Source organism: Saimiri boliviensis, chromosome 2 (genome assembly GCF_048565385.1).
Source record: "Saimiri boliviensis isolate mSaiBol1 chromosome 2, mSaiBol1.pri, whole genome shotgun sequence".
Taxonomy (NCBI): Eukaryota; Metazoa; Chordata; class Mammalia; order Primates; family Cebidae; genus Saimiri; species Saimiri boliviensis.
Window position 1 is genome coordinate 226,045,444 of NC_133450.1, and position 22,716 is coordinate 226,068,159.

The 22,716-nt window shown below is 43.3% G+C and overlaps 1 protein-coding gene across 4 annotated transcripts in view; it reads right to left on the minus strand.

The window, feature by feature from the left end:
* Nucleotides 1–2,088: 2,088 nt before the first annotated feature.
* Nucleotides 2,089–22,716, minus strand: part of TLE1 (TLE family member 1, transcriptional corepressor) — a 101,037-nt gene continuing 80,409 nt past the window's right edge. For all 4 annotated transcript variants that reach the window (XM_010350718.3, XM_003940003.3, XM_010350717.3 and 1 more), the window contains exons 15-20: nucleotides 11,675–11,924; nucleotides 9,473–9,720; nucleotides 6,020–6,167; nucleotides 3,859–4,009; nucleotides 2,852–2,928; nucleotides 2,089–2,709 (exon numbers count right to left, since the gene is read on the minus strand). In XM_010350718.3, coding sequence (XP_010349020.1) covers nucleotides 2,602–2,709; nucleotides 2,852–2,928; nucleotides 3,859–4,009; nucleotides 6,020–6,167; nucleotides 9,473–9,720; nucleotides 11,675–11,924 — 982 coding nt within the window. In that variant the 3' untranslated portion in view covers nucleotides 2,089–2,601. The remainder of the gene's footprint in view (nucleotides 2,710–2,851; nucleotides 2,929–3,858; nucleotides 4,010–6,019; nucleotides 6,168–9,472; nucleotides 9,721–11,674; nucleotides 11,925–22,716) is intronic.

The following is a 22,716-nucleotide window of genomic DNA, read 5'->3' on the forward strand; positions in this document are numbered from 1 at the left end:
GCAAATGAAAGTGATGAAACAAATTCTAGTCACCTGCTTAGAAGCACATCTCTTTCCCTGGACTTCTGCTCTTTCCCCAAGGCTGGCTGGCAGTGGTGACAACTAGAGTCCTTCCAAGTGCAGAGCTGCATTGTGGGCCTGTGGGCCTGTGTCCCTGGGTCGCAGGTGGGGAGATAAACTCTTATAGTCTTTAAGCCACTTCATTGTTGGGTCTCTGTCACAGCAAGTGAACCTCTACTCAACTATTAGAGAAAATAGGGAAGTAAGGCAGGGAAGGAGAGAGAACAGAAAAGATAAACACTCCATTAACAAGCCATCTGAGTCTGTTGGATAGAAACCTACTTCGTTATGTGTATAAGGAAGGGAATGACAGCAAAATCAGTTTTAGTAATTGGGGATTTGCCATTCACTTAATGAGAAGTGAAAATGTTTAACTCAGTACAGAAACTTTTTTTTTTTTTTTGACGAAAAGCAAAGTAATGTTTTTGAATATATAAAGAACAAGGTCTTGGTAACAAATGAAAAATATTAAGACAAACTGCCAACAACTCGCTGGATCATAAGAAAACAAGAACATTAAAAATTCCTTAGGTGCTATTTTTAAATAGCCAGGAACACTGGCTTAAATTTATTAGCTATTATTTTATAAAATAATAGAAAATAACATAGAAAAAATGAGCCACGTAGCTTTTTCAGGAGGAAACAAGCATGGTAACTTATTAAAAGCCCAGGGTTACATATTTAATCTAATCAAATTAGTAAAAGCCTGCCCACAAAGATAAAGACCAAAGGCTGCTGATAGATAATAATGGCTATAGCTGCAGGGAGAGCCTTAATGAGAAGAATGAGGAGAAGTGCTGGGTACGGTTCGCTTAAGTATAATTAATATAATAGACCATATAAGTATTAATGAAGACAAAACCAGCTTTTCTACCTTTCACAGGTTAATGAACTCTGCAGCTTTCTGTATATCATAGACCATAACACAAAACCCAAGTGAAGCTTGTGAAGAGAGAATACAGATTTGAAACTACTGGGGCCGGCAGGTAGTGGGGTCATGCCTATAAATCCTAGCACTTTGGGAGACCAAGGAAGGAGGATCACTTGAGGCCAGGAGGTTGAGACCAGCCTCAGCAACAAAGTGAGACTCAGCATCTACAAAAAATAAAAACTTTTTTTTTTTTTTGAGACGGAGTTTCGCTCTCGTTAAGCAGGCTGGAGTGCAATGGTGCGATCTCGGCTCACTGCAACCTCTGCCTCCTGGATTCAGGCAATTCTCCTGCCTCAGCCTCCTGAGTAGCTGGGATAACAGGCACGTGCCACCATGCCCAGCTGATTTGTTTTTTTTTTTTTTTTTTTTAGTAGAGATGGAGTTTCACCATGTTGACCAGCATGGTCTCCATTTCTTGACCTCGTGATCCACCTGCCTCAGCCTCCCAAAGTGCTGGGATTACAGGCGTGAGCCACCGCGCCCAGCCAAAAAATAAAAACTTTAAAAAAGTATTAGCCAGGCATAGTCCCAGCCATTCAGGAGGCCAAGGTGGAAGGACTGCTAAGCCCAGGAGTTCAAGGTTGCAGTGAGATGGATCAAGCCACGGCACTCCAACCTGGGTAATGGAGAGTGTGAATCCAAATCTTAAGAAAGAGGAGAGAAAGAGAAAGAAAGAAAAAGAGAAAGGGAAAGAGAAAAGGAAAAACAAGAAAAAATTGGGTCTTCCTAGAGAAAGGAATATTTTGGCTTCCAATGAATCACCAGAAAAAAGAAGAGCTTTAATTTGTGACGTTGAATCACAATAGCATCATAACAAAAGAACAAATCTTTATGAAGTAATTTTACCCTCCTAAGGAAAACGGTTACTAGTGTACCTTTAATTACTCATAATTCCTAGTCTTGAGTTTCCAGGAACTCAAGCTTGTGATGGATTAGGTTCTAATGCAATGAAAGCCTACCACCAAATATATTTATAAAATAAACAGTGCAATTCAAAACTTCCTCTACAAATATATAATCTTTGCTTATAAAACCCATACTGATGATCCCAAAGCTTTATTTAAAAAAACAACAACAAAGAAGGAAAAGGAAAACCACTTATTGGTACTAAAGCCTTTACTGTAATAAACCAAATATATTTACAATTTATACAAATGTTTAACCTTCAACAAAAATACAAAAAAACATTTCACAAGATGCAAAACCAGGAAACAAGTTCATTGGAGACACCACTGCTCTACAAAGGACGGAAAGTGAGGTGAACTGCAAGGAACAGAAAGGTAATCTCACACTTGGGCAAGGCGTGATCCCCAGATCACCCAGAAAGAAAGAATGGGCTGTCACGTGAGTCGGCAGATTCCATTCCTCAATCCTACAACCCATGGCCCCTCTGTCCACTTGGCCTTGGTGCTCCATTTGGTCTATGTAGACAGGTGACTTTCTGCCGATGGACTTGTCACCTCCTCTTTGTAGACTCAAAGTAGTTTTGTGTCAAGGTTTGGAAACAGGTGTATTTTTTTTTTCTCTTTTAAAGTTACAACTTTTCTATTTCTACAAATTCAAAACATTTTGGCCCAATTCAACTATAAACGTTAAACCACATAATGTTTTCAGTAGATGACTTCATAGACTGTAGCCTTCTTGTCCCCTGAGCCAGTGACTATGTACTTATCATCCACAGAGATGTCACAGCTGAGCACTGACGAGGACTCTTTGGACTGGAAGAGAAAACAAAGGACATGTGTTTAATGTGGAACAATGGTACTCAGAGGCCCTGCTCCCTCTCAGGCACCTTCATTCCTGGTTTCAAAGGTGACTCTGTGGTCAGATTGTGGATCTAGGTAAGGAGCACTCACTTACCTGGAATATACTGGCTCCGTAGGGGGTCCGCCAAGCATTGAGGAGGTTATCTTTCCCAGTACTCACAAACCATTTACCTAGAATTAGCAAAGGGATATCTAGTTTTTCAAGATTCAAATTCCTACTATACAGTTAGCAACTTGGACTTAATCAAACTAAGAACATTTTTAATGTATGATCTATCATGTCCTAAAGACTGTCCATGACATGAACAGAGGTTTTAAATGTGGCTCCTCAGTGATTTATCAGTGTGATCTTGGGTATAATCTAAGATGTGTCAGCCTCATTAGTCACTGGATATCAGGGCTAGTAGCATCATATCCAACACATGGTAATGCTCAAATACAGAATCAATAAAGAAGGTGTTCTATTTTAGTCAGTCTCTTCATGATAAAATGGGACTAGAAAGGATTAAACATCCAACTTAAGTAAAATGCAAGTCATATTAAATAGCATGAAGAAAGGTGATCAATAAGTCACAGGCACTCATCCATCTGTCCATCCACCTGCGCATCCTGTGAACAGAGATACCTGCCCATCTGTAGTGCACAAGAAAGGTCTCCACATGAATGTCTTCCCTCTTCATCCTCACTGTAGAGTGTAACCAAGTGTCTGGGTATAGCTAATTATCCTCTTCTCTGATCCTGGATTCCTCATCATGGCCAGCTCGTAATGACTTCCACTGCTCCTGCCCCATTCTTCAATAAATTCCCACCCACCCCTCTTCAGAGTGGTAACTAATTGTTGACTCCCAAACCCTTAAAAACAAACCTGCGTTCAAATGTTGTATTAGGCAATCACATCACCTGCTGACTTTCCTCAAATTAGCAAAACAGACTGAAACAGACATTGCTATGCTCTGAAGGGCATATTAAAACAATAGAATTATTGCATCCAACTGCTTGGGAACAACATTTTTTCCAGATATGATCTCTAGCATAGTTTTAAAAGAATCATTTTCCATTTGAGCCACCAACAGCCGCCAGTTTCTTATCGGCTGAACTCACCACAGTAAGCAAATTTCAGGGACAGCACGCAGCTCTCGTGCAGGTGCAGCTGGTACTTGTCGGGCTTGTTCACATGCAGCACCTCCACGTTGCTGCTCTCCATGCCCACGGCCAGCCACTCCCCGGTGGGGCAGTACCCCAGGGAGAAGATCTGCAAGGAGCAGGACAGGCTCACTCAGGATTCCGCCCGATACACTTAGGAAGGGAAGACTCAACGTGAAAGGGCGGGAAATGGAAGGAATGGGGGGACGTAAGCAGCCAAGTCCAGACTGTGGGGAGGCCCACAGATCTAACGCAGATGAACCAAGTGTCAAAACCTTTAGGAAACTGGAAATATTTGAACCCCTCTGTCCTTTGGGATAAAATTTAAAAATGATTCCTAAGAATAATGGCATTCATGTGTACATTTTAAGGGAGGCCTTACCTTTTAGAGACATTAACTGAAATACAGTCATCGGAGGGGGATACGTTCTAAGAAACATATCGTTAGGTGATTTTGTTGTGTGAACTTCAGAGAGTGCACTGACACACACCTAGTCTTTATGGTACAACCTATCACTTGAAGGCTATAAGCCTGCACAGCTGTTACTGTACTGAGTACTGCAGGCAACTGTAGTGTAATGGTAAGTATTTGTACATCCACATATAGCTAAATATCAAAAAGGTACAGTAAAAATATAGTTTTATAATCTTTTTTTTTTTTTGAGACGGAGTTTCACTCTTGTTACCCAGGCTGGAGTGCAATGGCGCGATCTCCGCTCACCGCAACCTCCACCTCCTGGGTTCAGGCAATTCTCCTGCCTCAGCCTCCTGAGTAGCTGGGATTACAGGCACGAGCCACCATGCCCAGCTGATTTTTTGTATTTTTAGTAGAGACAGGGTTTCACCATGTTGACCAGGATGATCTCGATTTCTTGACCTCGTGATCCACCCGCCTTGGCCTCCCAAAGTGCTGGGATTACAGGCTTGAGCCACTGCACCCAGCCCAGTTTTATAATCTTAAAGGACCACTATCACGTATGTGGTCGGTCCTTGACTAAAAGGTTATATGGTGCATGACTGTGCTTATGGATAATGATATGCTGTTTGAAATTTACGTTCAAATAATCCAGTGCTTGGGGGTGGGGATGAGAGTTATCACCTGGCCAAATAACTTAAAGCTGAGTGATGGGCATATGGTGTTTATTGTACAATTCGCTGTACTTTCATAAATGCTGGGACATTTTTTATACTCATATGTATTTGAGAATTTCTCTAAGAAGTTTTTTTTTAAAAAAAGGCAAACCCAAAATTATATCCTACTTATGTTGGGAAAGAGGGAAAACAGCAAAACTCTACGAAACTCCACAAAATGTTAACAGAAATATGAAATTTAGAAGTATATATTTGTTCTCTGTTTTTGTCCTAGTTTTCTGAGAATTATTATTACAAAACAGGTTTTAAAAAATGCCAAATCATGATCAAAAGAACGATTCTATCATCAGAAAGCATTTAAAATGGCAAACAATGTTTTTTTCCAAAACCAGTCTATCTTCAGACACTGGACATTAAGTACTTTTCACATCCTACAGTGTTGTCATTTACATATTATTTCAAAAGTCTGCAAATCTAGTCAGCCATGAGTCCATTTTTTAAGGAATGAGGAATAAAATGGGCATCACTGAGGTATCTCTGCATTTTTTTAACCTCTCTGGTGCAGGGAAAATAAACGAACTTTCAGAGGAGCTGTGACTTCACTCCTAGTAACACGCTACAGATTTCTCAAGTTCTATTTATTTGGGAATCGAAAAATCATCTCCTACTCCTGCATTAGATGGTGGCAATACATGCCACAGATCAAACACTGCCGAAAGAAAACTGTATGTTCTTCACTGTACAAATCCCTTAAACTCATATGTAACTATAACAGCAAATACACCTTAACCTACAGGATTCTAAAAACCACTCTAGGAATTTTGGGGAAGGTGTGTGGGGGGCATGGGAGTGAAAGAGGGTTTTTTTTTTTGGTGGTGGTTGTTTGTTTTTAATTAGTTATCTCAAATTTAGCCCTGATCTGTTTGTCTAGCCACTACCATCCTGGGGTGGGGAGAGAGCGTGTGAAGAGGACGACACACCCCGGCCACCTCACAGACTCCGGGGCGGACGGAAGCCGCTCAGTCACCTGGGAGGTGAAGTCGTGCTGCTGCAGCTGCCGCCCCTCGCGCAGGTCCCAGGACCTGACCGTGTTGTCCAAACCACCCGTCCAGAGCTTGGTGCCATCATTAGAAATGTCAATACAGCTGGCTCCGTCTGTGTGGCCCTGGAATTGCCTGATAAAACAAACCAGATTGAATAATGATTTCCTGCCAGAGCTCAAGGTAAACACTGTTGTGTTGTTAGTTTTGGACCGTGTGTGTGTGTGTGTGTGTGTGTGTGTGTGTGTGTGATCCCGCCAGTGTCTGCTGATGTGCAAGATCAAACTACCCTTCCCCTGAGGAGGAGGGGGACAGCACCTGCACATCATCTTTGCCTTTTTTCCAAAATCCAAGAGCTAAAGAAACAGAATGCCGGGGCAGGCTGCTCCCCAGAAGTTAAATACGCTACTCTTTAACAAATCTGTCTGGAAGGTAAAATTCTTTCCAGGTTGGGAAAAGTATTTAATTGTTCAAAAGAAAATAAAAGACAAACACCCAACATCCCAATTGTATTCCTTATGGAAAGGTCAAGGTCTGTTCTTTAATTGTGTAGGCCCGACTCCGTGAGAGGAAGAAATGGCAACATGAAAAGCACGGGGTGTGCAGAAGCATTCCTGTTTCTATGAGTGAATCAACACAGCAGTGCCCTACGTGCCAACGGAGCATGAGCTCATGTATTTACTCAACCTTGCTTTCTGTGTTAGAAGGAGCCCTGCATTAGGAAATCTGGACTCCCAGAGACAAAGGGTCACGCATGCCGGCCTCCTGACCTCAGAGGCACTGGGCAGAGACAGAGGTAATTGCTAAGGCAGACCCAAGGGCACCTCAGCAAGACTCTGCCGCCAAGCTGAGCACAAGGTTGTTCTTTAAAGTAGAACCTTGTGCTTCATTCAACAATCTCCACCAGACACACTCAGTCCCCAGGGATCTGCTGAGCACAGATGCCATGCAAGGCAACTAGCAGAGCTGCTGAGGGGAGGTCCACGTAAGCCCTGGCAGGGTTGGTGACCGTCCTGGACTCCATTCTGCATGCCGAAAGGGAGCTGGCAGAGGAGCAGCCAGAAAAGGTGAGCACAATCTAGACCCACCCGTAGAACCAGGCAGGATCCAGTAAAGGACTCCATGGGAATTTCAACACCAAGAAGAACGTTTCCATGCTGCTTCTTCCTCCAGGATCACCACACCTTATCATTCCTGTAGAGCTCCAAACTTCTAACCAAGAGTGCAAGGGAAGGAAAAAGCCCCACTACTGCCCTAAATTCTGAGCCAAGATGTGAACCAACACTTTAAATATCTTCTCTCTGCAAGCCATCCCCAACTTCTGTACTTCAGGATCTAGGTTGAGTCCTCTCTCCCTTACTGTGGCTGTGAAGGTGGACCTCAGGTGTTTCCTCTTGCTTCCCAGACATCCCCACAGACCACCCAGGCCTGGAGCAGTCCCCGCCTCACTTGGTGGAAGTGCTGCTTTTCTTTCCTTCAAACAGCTCTGGAAATCCAATGATCTCTTCACCCTCTGACTTCTTTTGACCTTTCTTACTCATTAAATGCTGTTCCTCCTCGACTGAAAGCATCTTCCTCCGCTGACATACAGTACCTGATGGCTGCTCCCCTATCCCTCTGCCTTCCCTTCATCCATATACTTCAGCATTACTCTTAGGCACATCCTATGACTGCTCAGGACGGGCTGGGTTACAGTGAATATAAAGATATTCAATAGGCTGTACGTTGCCCTGTTACACGCAGCAGCCACTAGCCTCCTGTGGCCGTTCCAAATGAGACAGATTTGTAAGACTTGACCCCATTCTATCCAATAGGTATTTACTCTCCAGAAGCCCACACAGAGCAAGGGTTCAGAAACAGACAAGAGAGCAGAATGCCTGGGACCAAACTCAGCTCCACCACATCCAACTGTGCAACCTGATGCCAGTCACTTACCCTCTCTGAGCTTCAGGTACCTCCTCTACAAAAGGGGCAAATAGCAGCACAGATGTTATGAGGACTAAGTGGAGGAATATTTGAAAAGTGCTTAGAATTAATATTTTGAAAGCACTACTCATGAATTTTTTAAAAAAGGAAAAAACAAGTAACTTTTGCTAGGATAAAAGGTTGAAAGGGCTTTCAGCTCTGGCTCCGGCTCTGTTACTCCATTTTGTTCACCTACACTACTCAGCAAATGGAAGAGAAAATAACTGCTGCATTGTCGCCGACATGCAGGGACCGGGCCCGGCTCAATGACACTTAATGCATTTCTACAGCGGAGGCTTGAAGAGAGTGAGCTGTCATGATGACTTTTGGAGGCCGTCCCTTCTCTGTGCAGCATGAGAGAGAGGACTTACCGAATAAGCCATGGACCTCAAACTGCCCCATACACAGGATGGCTTCCCAGTGAAGATGAAACAAGAGTAAAACACATGCTGACTTTACCTTTAATGTTGAATTCATGCTTACTTTAAAAAGACTTTTTGAAGGCCAAGCACAGTGGCTCACACCTATAATCCCAGCACTTTGGGAGGCTGAGGTGGGTGGATCACCTGAGGTCAGGAGTTCAAGACCAGCCTGGCTATCATGGTGAAACCCTGTCTCTACAAAAAATACAAAAAATTAGCTGGACTACACACCTGTAGTCCCACCTACTCAGGAGGCTGAGGCAGGAGAATCGCTTGAACCCCGGAGGCAGAGGTTATAGTGAGCCGAGATCGTGCCACTGCACTCCAGCCTGGGCAACAGAGAGAGACTCCATCTCAAAAAAAAAAAAAACGACTTTGACAAAAGCTCTGGTTTGAGCACTGACTTCTGCAGAGGGCATCTGGCTGGGGAGCTGAGGAGGAGACACAAGCACAGCAGAACTGCAGTAGCTGCTAAGGCGACGGGCCGACACCAGGACACCAGGACGTCAGGCAGAGCCCTCCAGGTTCCTAAGTGGAACGATCCCTGGGTGGGTCTCTTATTTCATTACTGAGAAAACATTACTGAGATACGTTAAAACCATTTTGTGGGCAAAATTCATGGCATCTCCTCTTCTCATGTCCCTTTGTTGATTTTCTGTTATCTTTTATCAGTTGGCTCTTGTCCGCACCAAGTTCTAGCCAAAGCCCAGAACATCTAGTATCAACGGCCCCTTTGTGCTGCTGTGTAAGCCACATTAGGCCACCTTTTGGCAAAAGCCAGAAATATTTTTAGAACAAGTCTGGAGTCTGTATGTGGGCTGAAGAAATGGCACATTAAGGAGATAAAAAGTCTCGGTAACACCAGGCATAGCAGCAAGACTGTAAGTCCCCCAAAAGGCAGAAAACACAGTTGTCTTTGTTCCCCCACCACCTGGCATTCAACAGGCTCTTATTTCGTGGGCCGAGGGCCTACGGGCAGCCAGAGAGAAGCAGAGGTGACAGGCCCCACTACTCATGGAGCAAAACCCTCCTTAGACAACCATCTTTGCTCACCTCACTAGTGTCTGGTTGTGCAGATCCCACACAGCAATGTTGCCGTCGCTGCAGCATGAGAAGCAGACCTTGGAATCGGGGCTGATGGCCAGGGCGTAGCAGGCGGGGGCCGAGGACGTCAGCTCTGCCTTGATGCGTGGGGTCGGAGCTGCCAGGTCCCAAATGGACAAAGTACTGGCTTCTCCTCCCACTATAAGAGTGCAGCCGTCAGGTAGCAATTTACAGGAACGGATATAATTATCTCTATTCTGTAAAATAAATGTGATTCATTGCTATAATGAATTACTGAGGGATCAGAACACCATGTTGTCTAATGGCTGTCTTGGTTTTTGAGTTAAAGAGTGGCGTTTCATGAACATTCTAACAGAGCAAGAGGTCTGTAGTCAAGATTGGGGTGCAAGTACAACTGTCTCCTTCAACATAGCAAACAAACTCATAGGAGCTTAGATAACTGTTTCTGATGTCCTCTACCACAGAGCTGAAACTACCTAGGTGTAAGGTACGTGCATACACATAGTTCCCTGAGAAGAAACCACTTTTCTAAGCTAGTTTATAAATCTACCTCATTACCCTGCATTATTTACCGCTTGGAAACTGCAGGACCACCCTCTATGTTTTGGTCTTCATTATGCTGAGCACACTAGATCATTAGTCAGAGGGATTCTTGCTGAGAATTTACCAGAGCTGCTTTCCCAAGCTGTCATGTGGCTGGTGCTATATTTAGCCCCTCAATGCAAAGGCCAAATAATCTGATAAAAGCAGGCATCTGGCCCAGAGTGGTGGCTCATGCCTGTAATCCCAGCACTTTGGGAGGCCGTGGCGGGTGGATCATGAGGTCAGGAGATCGAGACCATCCTGGCCAACATGGTGAAACCCTGTCTCTACTAAAACGCAAAAAACTAGCTGGATGTGGTAGCATGTGCCTGAAGTCCCAGCTACTCAGGAGGCTGAGGCAGGGAAATCACTTGATCCCGGGAATTGGGAGGTTGCAGTGAGCCAAGATTGTATCACTGAACTCTAGCCTGGTGACAGAGCAAGACTCCATCTCGGAAAAAAAAAAAAAAAAAATAGCAGGCATCTTTCCATCAAAACCAACACATACGAAGGGGTTGGGGTCAGGGGGCTCTAATATGATCAACCCCCAAAAGATACAGATATGGTTAAGTTTGCTTACAAGCTTTTAATGATGGACTATCTTTCAAAGATTAGAGAAACTTCAAGCATGTGACTTCAATAAAGGATACTCCTATTGCTATAGAATGTTGGGCTATATTTAAATACAAGTTTCATGAATGAAGACATTTTTAAGTTGTTTTTTTAAAAAAGAAATACACTAATAACTACTCTAAAAAAAAAGTCTGTGTGTCAAAAACACTGCCACTCTGCTGTTTGGAAACACTGTCTCCGGAATCCTCAGAATTTTCCAGGCAGGCAGTGGGTACACAATACCATCTGCAATAGCAGAGTGCAGGCCGACACCACACCAAGGCAGGGCAGCTCTGAGTCTGCTTAAGGCCAGTGGTACGTGCTCTGTAAATCCTGGGGTTATGCTTTAGAGACTGGAGCATGTTCCAGCATGATCTATGTCCCTGAAAAATGCAAAATGGTATTCTCGGACTCTGGGCGGATGTGGCTTAGGTGCTCTGGGAAAGCATTCTCACTGCTCTATTGCGTTGATGGCTGCCGGTTTTTGCAGTGAGATCCTTTAACCCTTTCCTGAAGTTAAGATCATAAAACCTGACCAGCTCTCTCAGGTTGCCCTTAAAAAACACAAACCCTGTTCAGAATGGTTTTTATGCCATGTTATCAAATATTTACTATTCCGTATTTATCTAAAGGCTATAGGGAAATTACAAACCAAGTGGATGGCAGGGATCAGAGTCCAGGCCAAGTTGTGCTTTTGTCCATTAAATGGGAAACCCCCTTTTGCAGTACACAACCATACACAAGGAGGGCCTCTGAAAACCACTGTAAAGTATCTTTAAAAAAGAAATCCACCAACTCTGGGATTTAGCCAATGCAACAGCAACAAATGAAACCTTCACATTTAAATAGGGGGCCGAGGGGGTTAAATACCCAACACAGGAAACAGAAGGGCTTCTATTTCCTCATAATGGGAATAAAACCCAGACCCACACAGCTATTTCCTTATTCAATCTCCAGGGAGAAATTGCCCTTGTGCACCAGTTCCTGTTCACTCACCAGACAGTCGAGCTGGGAGACAGGACTCTTATTGCCAGGGTGGCTGATGTCCCAGACCTTGACGCAGCCCTTCCCGCCTGTGTACACGTGTCTCGTGGGATTGCTGATGGTCACCGCGCACACCACCTCCCCGTGGTTGAGGGTGTTGATCTGGCGAGCGTGCCGGGGGATTCCGGGTCCGATGAGGGCGTCGGGGGGAAAAGGGACAGGCTGCATCTGACCGTCTGCAGTAACGTGGAAGGAGTATGCACTTTTGGGAAAATGATTGGAGAGAAGACAGAAAACACATTTAGAGAGAAAGCAGTCATTACCTCGGCAATGTGCTAGGGAAAAGATGAAAACAAAGAAAGATTCCCTTATACAGTTTCCTTTGAAATCAATACAAGTTGAAGTATTTACTGATGGTGCAAATTTAAAATAATTAATAGTAGAAATCTAGTGTGCACCAAATGACATACATATTGAACTGTATTTAAAATTTTTTTTTAAGATTTTAAAATTGTTCTTACCCATTCTATAAAGCATTCCCTCAAATCTCATTATAAAACACTTAATGTACTTTCAAATGAACATAAATGACCTTCTCCCATGTATCTTGTGTAATTGTATGATTTCGAAGTATAATTTAAAATGATTATTTTCCCAACTAAAGATGAAGCCTTTAAGAACGAATAATAATTAAACAGAATAGTGTGGTTTTTTTTTGTTTGTTTCAACAGCAAAAACAAATCTGAATAAACAGCTTTCTAAAAATATCAGTTTATGGCTTGGACTTCAACATTCTTTTGCTTAAAGAAGAGAAAATAAGAGATTATCTTATATGGCTTTAAACAGAGATTTTAGGTTTCCTACTGAACAATTTTCTTTGCCTATGTTGGCCAGGAACGCCATCATATAAGGCAGCAAAGTGCCCAGCTAAAAGACTATTCTTCCCCGCTCTCCTTTAGTCTGGCGTGGCCATGGTCTGACCAGTGAGGTGTAGGAAGAAGCTGTTTGATGGCATTTTGAGGAAGTTCTGAACTTGAAAGAGAGAAGAGGGATGGGGGCTCTCTGTACTTTCCACTCTATTTTGCCAAGAACCTATAACTGCTCTAAAAAAGAAATAAGCAGGGAGCATACCTGCCCTCTTCTCTTCTTCCTTCCCAGTGCCTGAACTAAGAGTAAGAAGAAGAGTGCTCCTATGGCCCCTCTGGGCCACAAGGTGATTTCAAACATAGAAATCAGTTGCTGGGGGAGACAGAACAGACAGGATGTAGAGGTCCTGGTGACACTATGGGGGTGCCATATCTGCCATGACCTGCTGAGAGCCAGTGTCTTTTATGGGAGAGAGAAATAAACCTCCACATTATTTAATTCTCCTATTAAATACAAACAAACGTAATTCTAGTTGCCCACTTCTATTTCCACACCAAAATTCAAAGCATATTTTTTCCTCCAATGAACTCAGTTTAAACTCCAAAAGCTAAGATCCTATGGACATGATAAAACATGGACGAAGACAAGACACTTTAGAGGACAGAAGAAACATTAGTGCTAACGTTTTTACTCTACATCAACTGATAAAATTATGCACATTCTACTTTGAAGACCACCACTTCCACTTTCTTAACCTGAAATTGCTAGGAGATCTAAAGTTCAAACCATAAACAGTAAGTAAAGTGTGCACTGTTTCCTCCTTCCCATAACCCTGGAGAAAGTGTGGGCCCTTTTTGGAGCTTCTCATTGGCAGCTTGACATACAATGTAATCACCATGAGTACTAACACAGAGCTTAAATTTTCATTTTAATACAAAGTCAAATTTGGTAAAGTAACTCAGCAAGTACAAAACTGAAAACCAATTATGCCAGGTCTCTACCACCCTGCACTTAAAACCCACATACAGTTGCTTGAAAATAAAATGCATGCTATTATCTTCCCTCCTTAAAAGCAAAACATAAAACACATGAAGACTTTTAAACTTCCCCTCCACTCAACCACAGGACGCAATCTCAATCTGTTGTCTGCTGGCAGATCGGTTCCGGTGACTCACAATAAACAGCTATTTGGCCCAGATCCTTAATGCTACTCTTCATTCGAATGAATTAGCACATATATTGGGAACCATGGAGACTGTCCTGGGAAATATGCACACAAAAACAATACAGTGCAAAGCCCTCACATCGCACTAAATCTCATTTTTTATCGAACAGAATTATTTGGTGTCCTTGGCAATATACCAAGTCCATATGATATTTCAACACGCACATTATGGTTAGTTGAACAGGACTCTATGCCACTTACTATGGGACATTCGAGTCATAATCAAATAGCATTTTGTTGCCCTTGAAGGTTGCCACAAAACTGTGGGAGTTTAAGTCTATTTGAGTCCTACAAGAATTCTAGGCTTTGAAGAATGCTCAACGAACAAAGTCCAGGAGCAAGTTCTACAACACAGAATCAGGGTCCATGCTCTGGGTCCAAAAACAACAACAAAAAAATACAGATGATACTGAAGAAATGACAAGTACATTTCCATAAAATGAAACAATTGGGTTGTACATGATTTACAAGGATGGTGGTTAAGGGGGGAAACTGCTTCTCAAAGATGTCAGTGCTATGAGAGAAACGACACAGGTGAAGATTCGTATCTCTTTGTGTACCACAAATCACGCTGGGTGCCTCCAGGTAAGGCCTGGTTTCCAGCAGGCACCCTTTTCAACAATCCCAGATTTTTCAGAGGAAGGAAATTTTATCTTCCTTCAACTGGAAACCTGCTTATGATAGAGTTAAATGTTCCAGATTAAATAGATGCACCAAGTACCAGGCAGGAGATGTGTCTGCTGATCTTTGGAAGACACCCACTTCTCTCCCAGGTGTCCTCTTCTTTAACTGCACAGGAGGTCCGTGATCATCATATGGAGGCAATTTAAAATTGATTCACAATGCAGCGAGCTTCTGTCAGAAGCTGTGAACACGCATCCGTCCCAGGGGAAACCCATATGGATGTTAATACATCAGTCACAGGGGGCCTCGGAGGAAGCTGGTGCTGCCTGCTGTGCTGAAGAGCCAAATCAAATGAACACACCAGAGCAACACAAAGGGCTGATGGGTCTTTAGGAGAGATCAAGTAGAAGGAAAACATGAGGAGCGCGGGGGAGGTTATTCACCTATAATAATAACAGAGCTTCTTCGATAAAAGGCCACCCTGAGGGCTCATCATGATGATGGTGAAGGGATCCCAGAAGGAAGCACAACCTTCTCTACCGGTTGAGGAACTAAGAAAAGTAAAAACCAATCAGAAAGATTGTCTAAACAGATTGTATGAAAAGACTGTATACAATGAATGTATAAACAGATAGTGAGTATTCATAAATATCGCTCACACCTGAATTCAGAATGAAGCCAGGTACAAAAGAATGCACATGGAAATGACTGCATTGCTGGAATTTCACACACAGGCAAAATTCACCTGCAGTATTGAAAGTAAAGGTGGTGGTTAACCTTGGTGACTGCAAGGGGCATGGGAGGGGTTTCTGGGCAATGATCCTGCTCTGTTCCTTGATCCAAGGACTGGTTACACAGGTGGCTGCCTTTGGTGACAAGTCACTGAGCCAGACATATACGATTCATGCACTTTTCTGTATGTGTATGGTATTTAAATTTTTAAAGTTTAGATTCATTTAGTTATTCGACAAAAAGTCAAGACGAAGGCTCTTAACCAGTTAACACATTAGATTAGGTCCACAGCCAAATCAAGTGTCCAAACTTTGCTGTTAAATGAACCTCCGATTCCCTGGTCACATCAACTGCAGTCTTGCCAATCGGCCAGCCTGCAGTCTAGAATGTGTCCATTTCGTGATCCGTAAGATAGAAATAATAATAAACTATAGAGGTCCGCGGGGGGTCGCTGTAAGGATTAAAGTGATAACAGCTGCAAAACACTTAACACAGCACTTGACACCTGCAGTGAGTCTTCAGGAAATGACAGTATTGTTGTTGAACCACCACGACTTTAAAAAAAGGAAAGTGAAGATATGTTGAATTGAGCCCTTTTAACTCAACCAGTGGACAAGTATGTGGGTCAGGGAATGCGGAAAGGGAGGAAGACACAGGGTGGGGATCAGGAAAGCACAAGGGCAGTGACGAGTCAACGAAAAACACAAAATTCGTGAATCATCAAAGGTGAGAGTGGGGGAAATGGCACTCAGCAAAGGCTAGAACGAACGCCCAAATAGAAGAGATGGATGTTTGGATAGAATCGTGGCAAACTGCGAGGCAGCAAGTCAGTCCTGGATCCCTTGTGAGGGGACACATGGCAAAGCCCACGCGCATCTCAGAAAGCCTCAGAACTGAGCCCCAGCCCCCACCTAGCTTTCTGAATCAAGCTCCTACAGACCGGGACTGCTTCTGATTCTGAAACCTGGTGTCAGAATTGAAAAGAATAAAGCCCACTCGAGTTCACAGATTTAAAAATTGAATGAAATAAAAATCCATTCAGAGTAAGGGACTTTTCATTTACTGGGCACACAGCAGAGGTGAAGGAACCAAAAGCAAGAGTCCCCACCGGGCTCCTTCGCAGCCGCGGTGAACTGGGAAACAAGACCTTGTTCCATGGGGGCAGGCTGTTTTTTCCCCCGGAGCAGACCGGGCTCCTCTTAATAAAACTAAGCTGTGTTCTGCGGTCAGAGGAAAACAGGTGTTTACAGGGTTGCTGGTTTGCTGGAAATAGGAACTGCACTGGCAGAATCAAGTAAACGGTAATGAAGAACCACAGACCCTGGAGACGATGGCTGAGGTCAAGCCCCACTGCCTACGGACTCACTGCTCTGGATGTGAAACTGTTAGCTATGTTAACAAGGATCAAAAATCCGATTGTGTCAAAAACCTTCATTCGCTCTTCAAGCTCTTTACATGAAGCCCTTTACAATTTAGTGCCAACAAGTCTTACTTCATGTGACTTTAAACTTCAAGTCCCAGCCACATGGGACAACAGGCCAGTCCCCTAAAATGTCACACGCTGTCACATCTCCAAGTTGCACACAAACTGTTCCCTCCTGCTATAGAACAGCACCGCCTCCCTCCTAAGTACACGCGGCTTCCTCCCGCCCTCTGCTTGCCACAACCTCCCCAGTCTGGATGATTCTTTCCCAGGGCCCTAACTTTTCCTACAAACCTCTATCATAGTATTTATCATGCCGTGAACATTTCTGTCTTTCCTATTCCAGAGTTCTTCAGGGGTAGATAGAAGGCTTCACCAGCTCGCACTCCATCAATGGATCAGAACACCACAAGCTGTCTAGTGTTACCTACTCACTTACATGTTAAGACATGAAAAGTTGCCCTGGTAAGGAAAATGTGCTAAAATAAGGTGGGCATTGCTCTCTAAGCCCCTGGGTTACGCTAGCCAACTTTTCCCAGGCAATGTCTAGCAATCATACCACATGTCACTATGAGATGGTAGCAATTTTCCCAAGGAGGACAAGCAGTCTCTAGAGAGCTTACTTAGACCACAAAAAAGACAATGAAAGCAATGACAATAATGCAGTGAAATCCATGGCTTTTCCCTAAGTCAGCTAAATCCAGTGGACGCCAGGCCCTTCCCAAGCAAGCTGTGGCAGAAGCGACCACAGGTCATATGGAACAAGCTCCATCCTGCATCTGGGCCCTGGAAAGCAGAACCCGCACAGTCAGGTGCAAGAAGTCAGGAGATACAAGCACCTGCTTCAGTTTAGTGGCTAGTAACACGTGGGCACCATGTCTAACTAACTTGAGCCTCCTTTCCCTATTTTTACAATGCACCCTGACAAAACTTCGCCTATGAACAGGACTGCTGAGGTGTCATGTAATGAAGCCACATGGGAAAGTACTTCAAGAGAACTATGAAGCGCAATACAGTCAACCTTTGCTTCCCACATCACAGGAGGGGACTCACTATCCTTTACTGTTTAGAGATGAGGGAAGGTGGCACAGGACAGGCTAAGTACCTCGCCCACAACCACCCAGCTAGTAAGTGGTAGAGCCAACCCAGGTCAGCCCAGCTGCAAAAGTGGAGCTGTTAATCTTTACCTTACCTTCCACGTCAGCACCACCTGTGATGTTATCGCCTCAAGAGGGATAATGTGGGACCCACCAGGACAGATCAACACATCGTGAGCAACATGAGGCATGTGGACATCATGAGTGTGACTGTGGGGGCTGGGGTAACTGGGCTCCTTCTAGCATGGATGACAATAATGTAATCTATGATTCTGGAGGATACTCTTAGCCTGAAAACTAATAAAGGTGGTGGCTGGGGGAATAGTGACATGGGGCTCATAAGAAAATCAGAGTCTTATTATTCTAAGATTTTGGGAGAAGAATGTAGAATTTACCTGCTTATGGGTAAAACCTCCCTTTGTCAATTTTTTTTAAGGGTCTGCACATCTAACCCACAACATCTACAAAATTTTTCCAGTTTAGCCATTCTTGTATTCTTCTAAATAACAAATATACAGAACAGGGTATAATTCCTACCTTATTTGGAAGACAGCATTTCTACATCAGTGGAAGGCTTTATTAACAACTAACTTACAAGTAGCAAACTTCAAAGCATTAGGCTGGGAAGCTCTTTGTTTCCTTATTTAGATGAATATACTTCCACTTTCATTTACTTTTTAAAGGGAAATATAAAACTTCTTAAAATGGATATGTAAAAGAAGATTACGAGCAAAGAAAACAAGAAAGAGATGACTTAAGTTGATAAACGCGGAGGTATTCCAGCCAAAGTCAACATTCAACATTCTGAGTTCTAGGACCTAACTTCCTCCATCAATTACAGGGTTCCAAACTTCTCAATGTGCTGGGGCAGGAACAAGGCTCCTATATAGGACAAAGATACAAGTGGAGAGATTCCTGGATGAAAAGGAAAACAAAAAGAGGCTTCATATACTGCTATTTCAAAGCTAAACTAAAAAATTCTAGCAAAGGAACTACCCACTACAGACAAAAATGGTTATCCAAACAAGAAACATACACACTCTATTTGTATCCCATAAACCAAAAGTCCTTTCTGACAAGGTGAAGAGGGAGAGAGAGAAGTAAAGGGAGGAATCACTGTAGCTAAACAACTGACATCAAAAGGAAGGTCCTCCCAGCTACTCAGGAGGCTGAGGCAGGAGGATCAACTGAGCTCAGGAGTTCAATGTCAGTCTGGAGATCCCCATGTCATTTTTCTTTTTAAAAAGAAAGGGCCTCAGCTCAACTTAATCTCAAAAAATAAAGCTACATATTCCTATATCATCAGAAGGTAGAAAAACAGAAATTAAACTAATACCAACATGGCAGTAATAGGGAACAGAGCGGCCATCTTGTTTTTAGTATTTAATAGGAAAAAAAAAAAAAAACTTGCCCAAGTATCACTGTGATGGTCAATTTTATATGTCAACTTGATTAGACTAAGGGATGCCAGGGCGGCTGATAAAACTTTATTTCTAGGTGTATCTGTGAGGCTGTTTTTAGAAGAGATTAGCATTTGAACAGGTAGCCTGAGTAAAGAAGGTCCCCTTCCCCATGCAGGTGACATCACTGAGGGACTGGACGGGGCAGAAAGTCAGGGGAGGAGAAAATGTGCCCTTACTCAAGCTGGGACACCCACCTACTGCTGCTCTCCATCATCAGTGCTCTTGGTTCTTGGAGTAGAACTACACCGGCTTTCTTGGGCCTCCAGCTTGCAGTCTACACAGCCATGTGAGTCAATCCCTCCTAATCACTCTTTCTCTATATCCATATCTATAGCTGATTGGTTCTGTTTCTCTGGAGAACCCAGACTAAAACAACCCCATCAAATCAAAAGAGGGCTGAATCAATTTTTAAGTCCACTAAGTAAGTGACTATGGAATCTAGACATGAACACAGAAACCAGAAAATCAGAAACAGAAAAAGTGGGGTGAAAGGGGAAAGCCCCTGGCCAGTGAAACTTTTTCTTGGCTAGAAGCCTGGAAAGGGTCTCTAATCACTGCTGCAACTGTTTTCCTATGAGGCAATTTTACCCCAAATGCAGTCAGGATTTTATTTTTCCTTTAGGCTCTAAACCAAAAAGGTACTTTAAAGATTTATTTAAACACTAAACAAGTGGGTAGAAGATTTCTAAATTACGTGTCTGGCATTAAAACACAGGGTGAAAGGACCTGTAACTACCCTAGACTTTTAAGCCAAACTATTATTAGTCTGAGTTATTACTGACCTCTAGGTGCTAATATATAAGGCAGGTAGAGCACAGCCCCTGGGTATTTATAGGGAGAACAGCAGTGCTACAGTGCCAGAAAAAAAAAAAAAGTCTAACTCAACTTTGGAATTTCTCTTACCAATGATCTCCACAGAGCTCAGGGGAATAAATGTCCTAAAACTAAAAATGAATTCAAGTTAAGCTGAACTAAACAATACCAATTAAATCCAACCTTGAGGGTGTGAAAACAAGCTCAGGGTTACCTCCCATAAACCAATACTACTTAAAAAATTCTAAAATGCGAACCAAGGGTCTTCTTTAGAAAAGAATGAATCACAGGGCCTTACACAATCCTGGACCCATCTCCCACCTACTCAAGGCAAGGAACATTTGTTTTCCTGGATGTCTACGCTCAAGGGACAAGACTTCAGGAGCTTCTATCCTCCTGGGGAGCAAGCAGATAGAAACATGGCTTGCACACGATTATAATCCAAGCTCAAAGCGTGAGCAATGTTGTAAAGACGTTTCACGGTGCACCTGGAGGGAGACTATAGATGGGAAGGCATCCATGAAGGCTTCATGAAGGAGGCAGCAACGCAAGTGGGCTTTGTAGGACAGAAAATACTTCAACAGGAAGAGATGAAGAGCACTGAGAAGGAAAGCAGCTCCAGAGAGAAGGGGCCGGAGTCATCAGGGAACAGAGGCTCAACCTATTGGGTTAGCACAGGATGTAAAGAACCCAGGACATGATACCAGAAAAGCAGGCTGGGGTGATATTACCGGCGGGGCCTTGAATGCCATGCTGGTTCATACAGGTCGAACACCCCTTATCCAAAATGCTTTAGGACCAGAAGTGTTTCCGATTTTGGATGTTTTCAGACTTTAGAATATTTACATATACATAAACAAGTTATCTTGGGGATGGGACCCAGTCTAAACACAAAATTCACTTCTATTTCATACAGACCATATATACATATCCTGAAGGCAATTTCAGTTTTCCCTGAGGGATGCCGGATAAACTGGTGTTGTGTTTTGATCGCACCTTGTCACATGAGGTCAGGTGTGGAATTTTCCATGTGTGGCATCATGTCGGCACTCAAAAAGTTTCAGATTTTGAAGCATTTGGATTTTGAATTTTCAGATTAAGATGCTCAATCTATATTCAACTTTTGAAGATCTCTGTGCAACACATGGACCTGGTAAATGCTTTATGATAAGAGTAAACTGACAGCAATTTGATGAGGAAGGAAGACAATACTCACCTAGGACCTTCCTGACAAAACTGGGCATGAGAAACGTGAGGATTTTAACAAAGAGTAAGACCGTTAAATATCTATATATGTATGTATGTATGTATGTGTGTGTGTGTGTGTGTGTGTGTGTGTGTATATATATATATATATATATATATATATATATATATATATATATATATATATGAGTTAAATGAGGAAGAATCTAACACTGAAATTTGGGCCCAGATGTCAGAGAGAATGGGAATGACGCTTTAACAAACAGAAGGAAGTTAGGGGAGGCTGGAGTGAGTAGGAGAGAGGAGGGAAAGTGCCAGGTGGTTGGGAAACCCTACTGAGATCTTGTCATCTTAACACCTGAAACAGGAGTGTGGAACGGCAGCAGTGAAGTCATCTTGCTCTGTTCCACTTTGAGTGACAACAATGTGAAGCCACAGGACCTCTGCACATGCTGGTCTCTCCATCCAGAGGTTCAGTCCTTGGCCTGGCCCCACTGGGTTAGTGCAGCTCTGAAAACGCTTCTGCAGGGAATCCCTGCTTGACCCTCCCCAATGGGCTCAGTCCTCCATGCCCTATCTTTTGCTTTCTAGAACAGTGTTCCTCTGTAATAGCTCTGTGGTAGCCTCAGGGTGCCTACAATTTTGCCTTTGTTCCTGGATCTCTCATTTCAAGTGTTTTCAGCTCAAAATAACCACTATACCTAAGGGGCGTATTTTGTTGTGGTGTGTCCTGAACTCCTTCAAGGGGAACAAGAAGTTCAAGACATGCCACCCCAAATTTTTGGGGTGAAAACACTTGAGAAATGAGAGAGCTGAAAACACTTCAGGAATGAGAGATCCAGGAAAGACTTTCTGACCTCTCCCTTTCTATACAAAAACCGGCCATAAAATTTCCCATGAGAAAGGTGCCCTCCCTGTACCAGAAACAGAACAACAGCCTTGTGTCATCAGTCTGGGAATCAACACTAAAGGGGATATGTACAAATAAACTTACCAAAATAACGTTTGTCTCCCACGAGTTCTTCCCCAGTATGTATCATTTAGTTACTTCCCCACAATTTACTGCTTCTGGCCCAAACCTCTTTTTCTTGTCATGTCTTCACAAATTTATTATTTCTTTGTATAAAAGTGATACAAGGCCGGGCGTGGTGGTTCACACCTATAATCCCAGCACTTTGGGAGGCCAAGGCGAGTGGATCACCTGAGGTTAGGAATTCAAGACCAGCCTGGCCAACATGGTGAAACTCCATCTCTACTAAAAATACAAAAATCAGTATGGTGGTACACATTGTTAATCCCAGCTACTAGGGAGGCTGAGGCAGGAGAATCACTTGAACCCGGGAGGTGGAGGTTGTAGTGAGTCGAGATTAGGCCACTCCACTGCAGCCAGGGTAACAGAATGGGACTTTGTCTCAAAAAAAAAAAAAGTGATGCAAGCTGTCTGCTCTGGTCACTTCTCCGGGTCTTCATTTCCTTGTGAAGACTCCCATACACATCTAAAAATCTTAGTAAGTCTTGCACGCTTTTCTCCTGTTAATCTACCTTACGTCAGTGTGATTCTCAGGCCCAGCTGCAGACTCTGAGAGGGCAAAGGAGAATTTTTT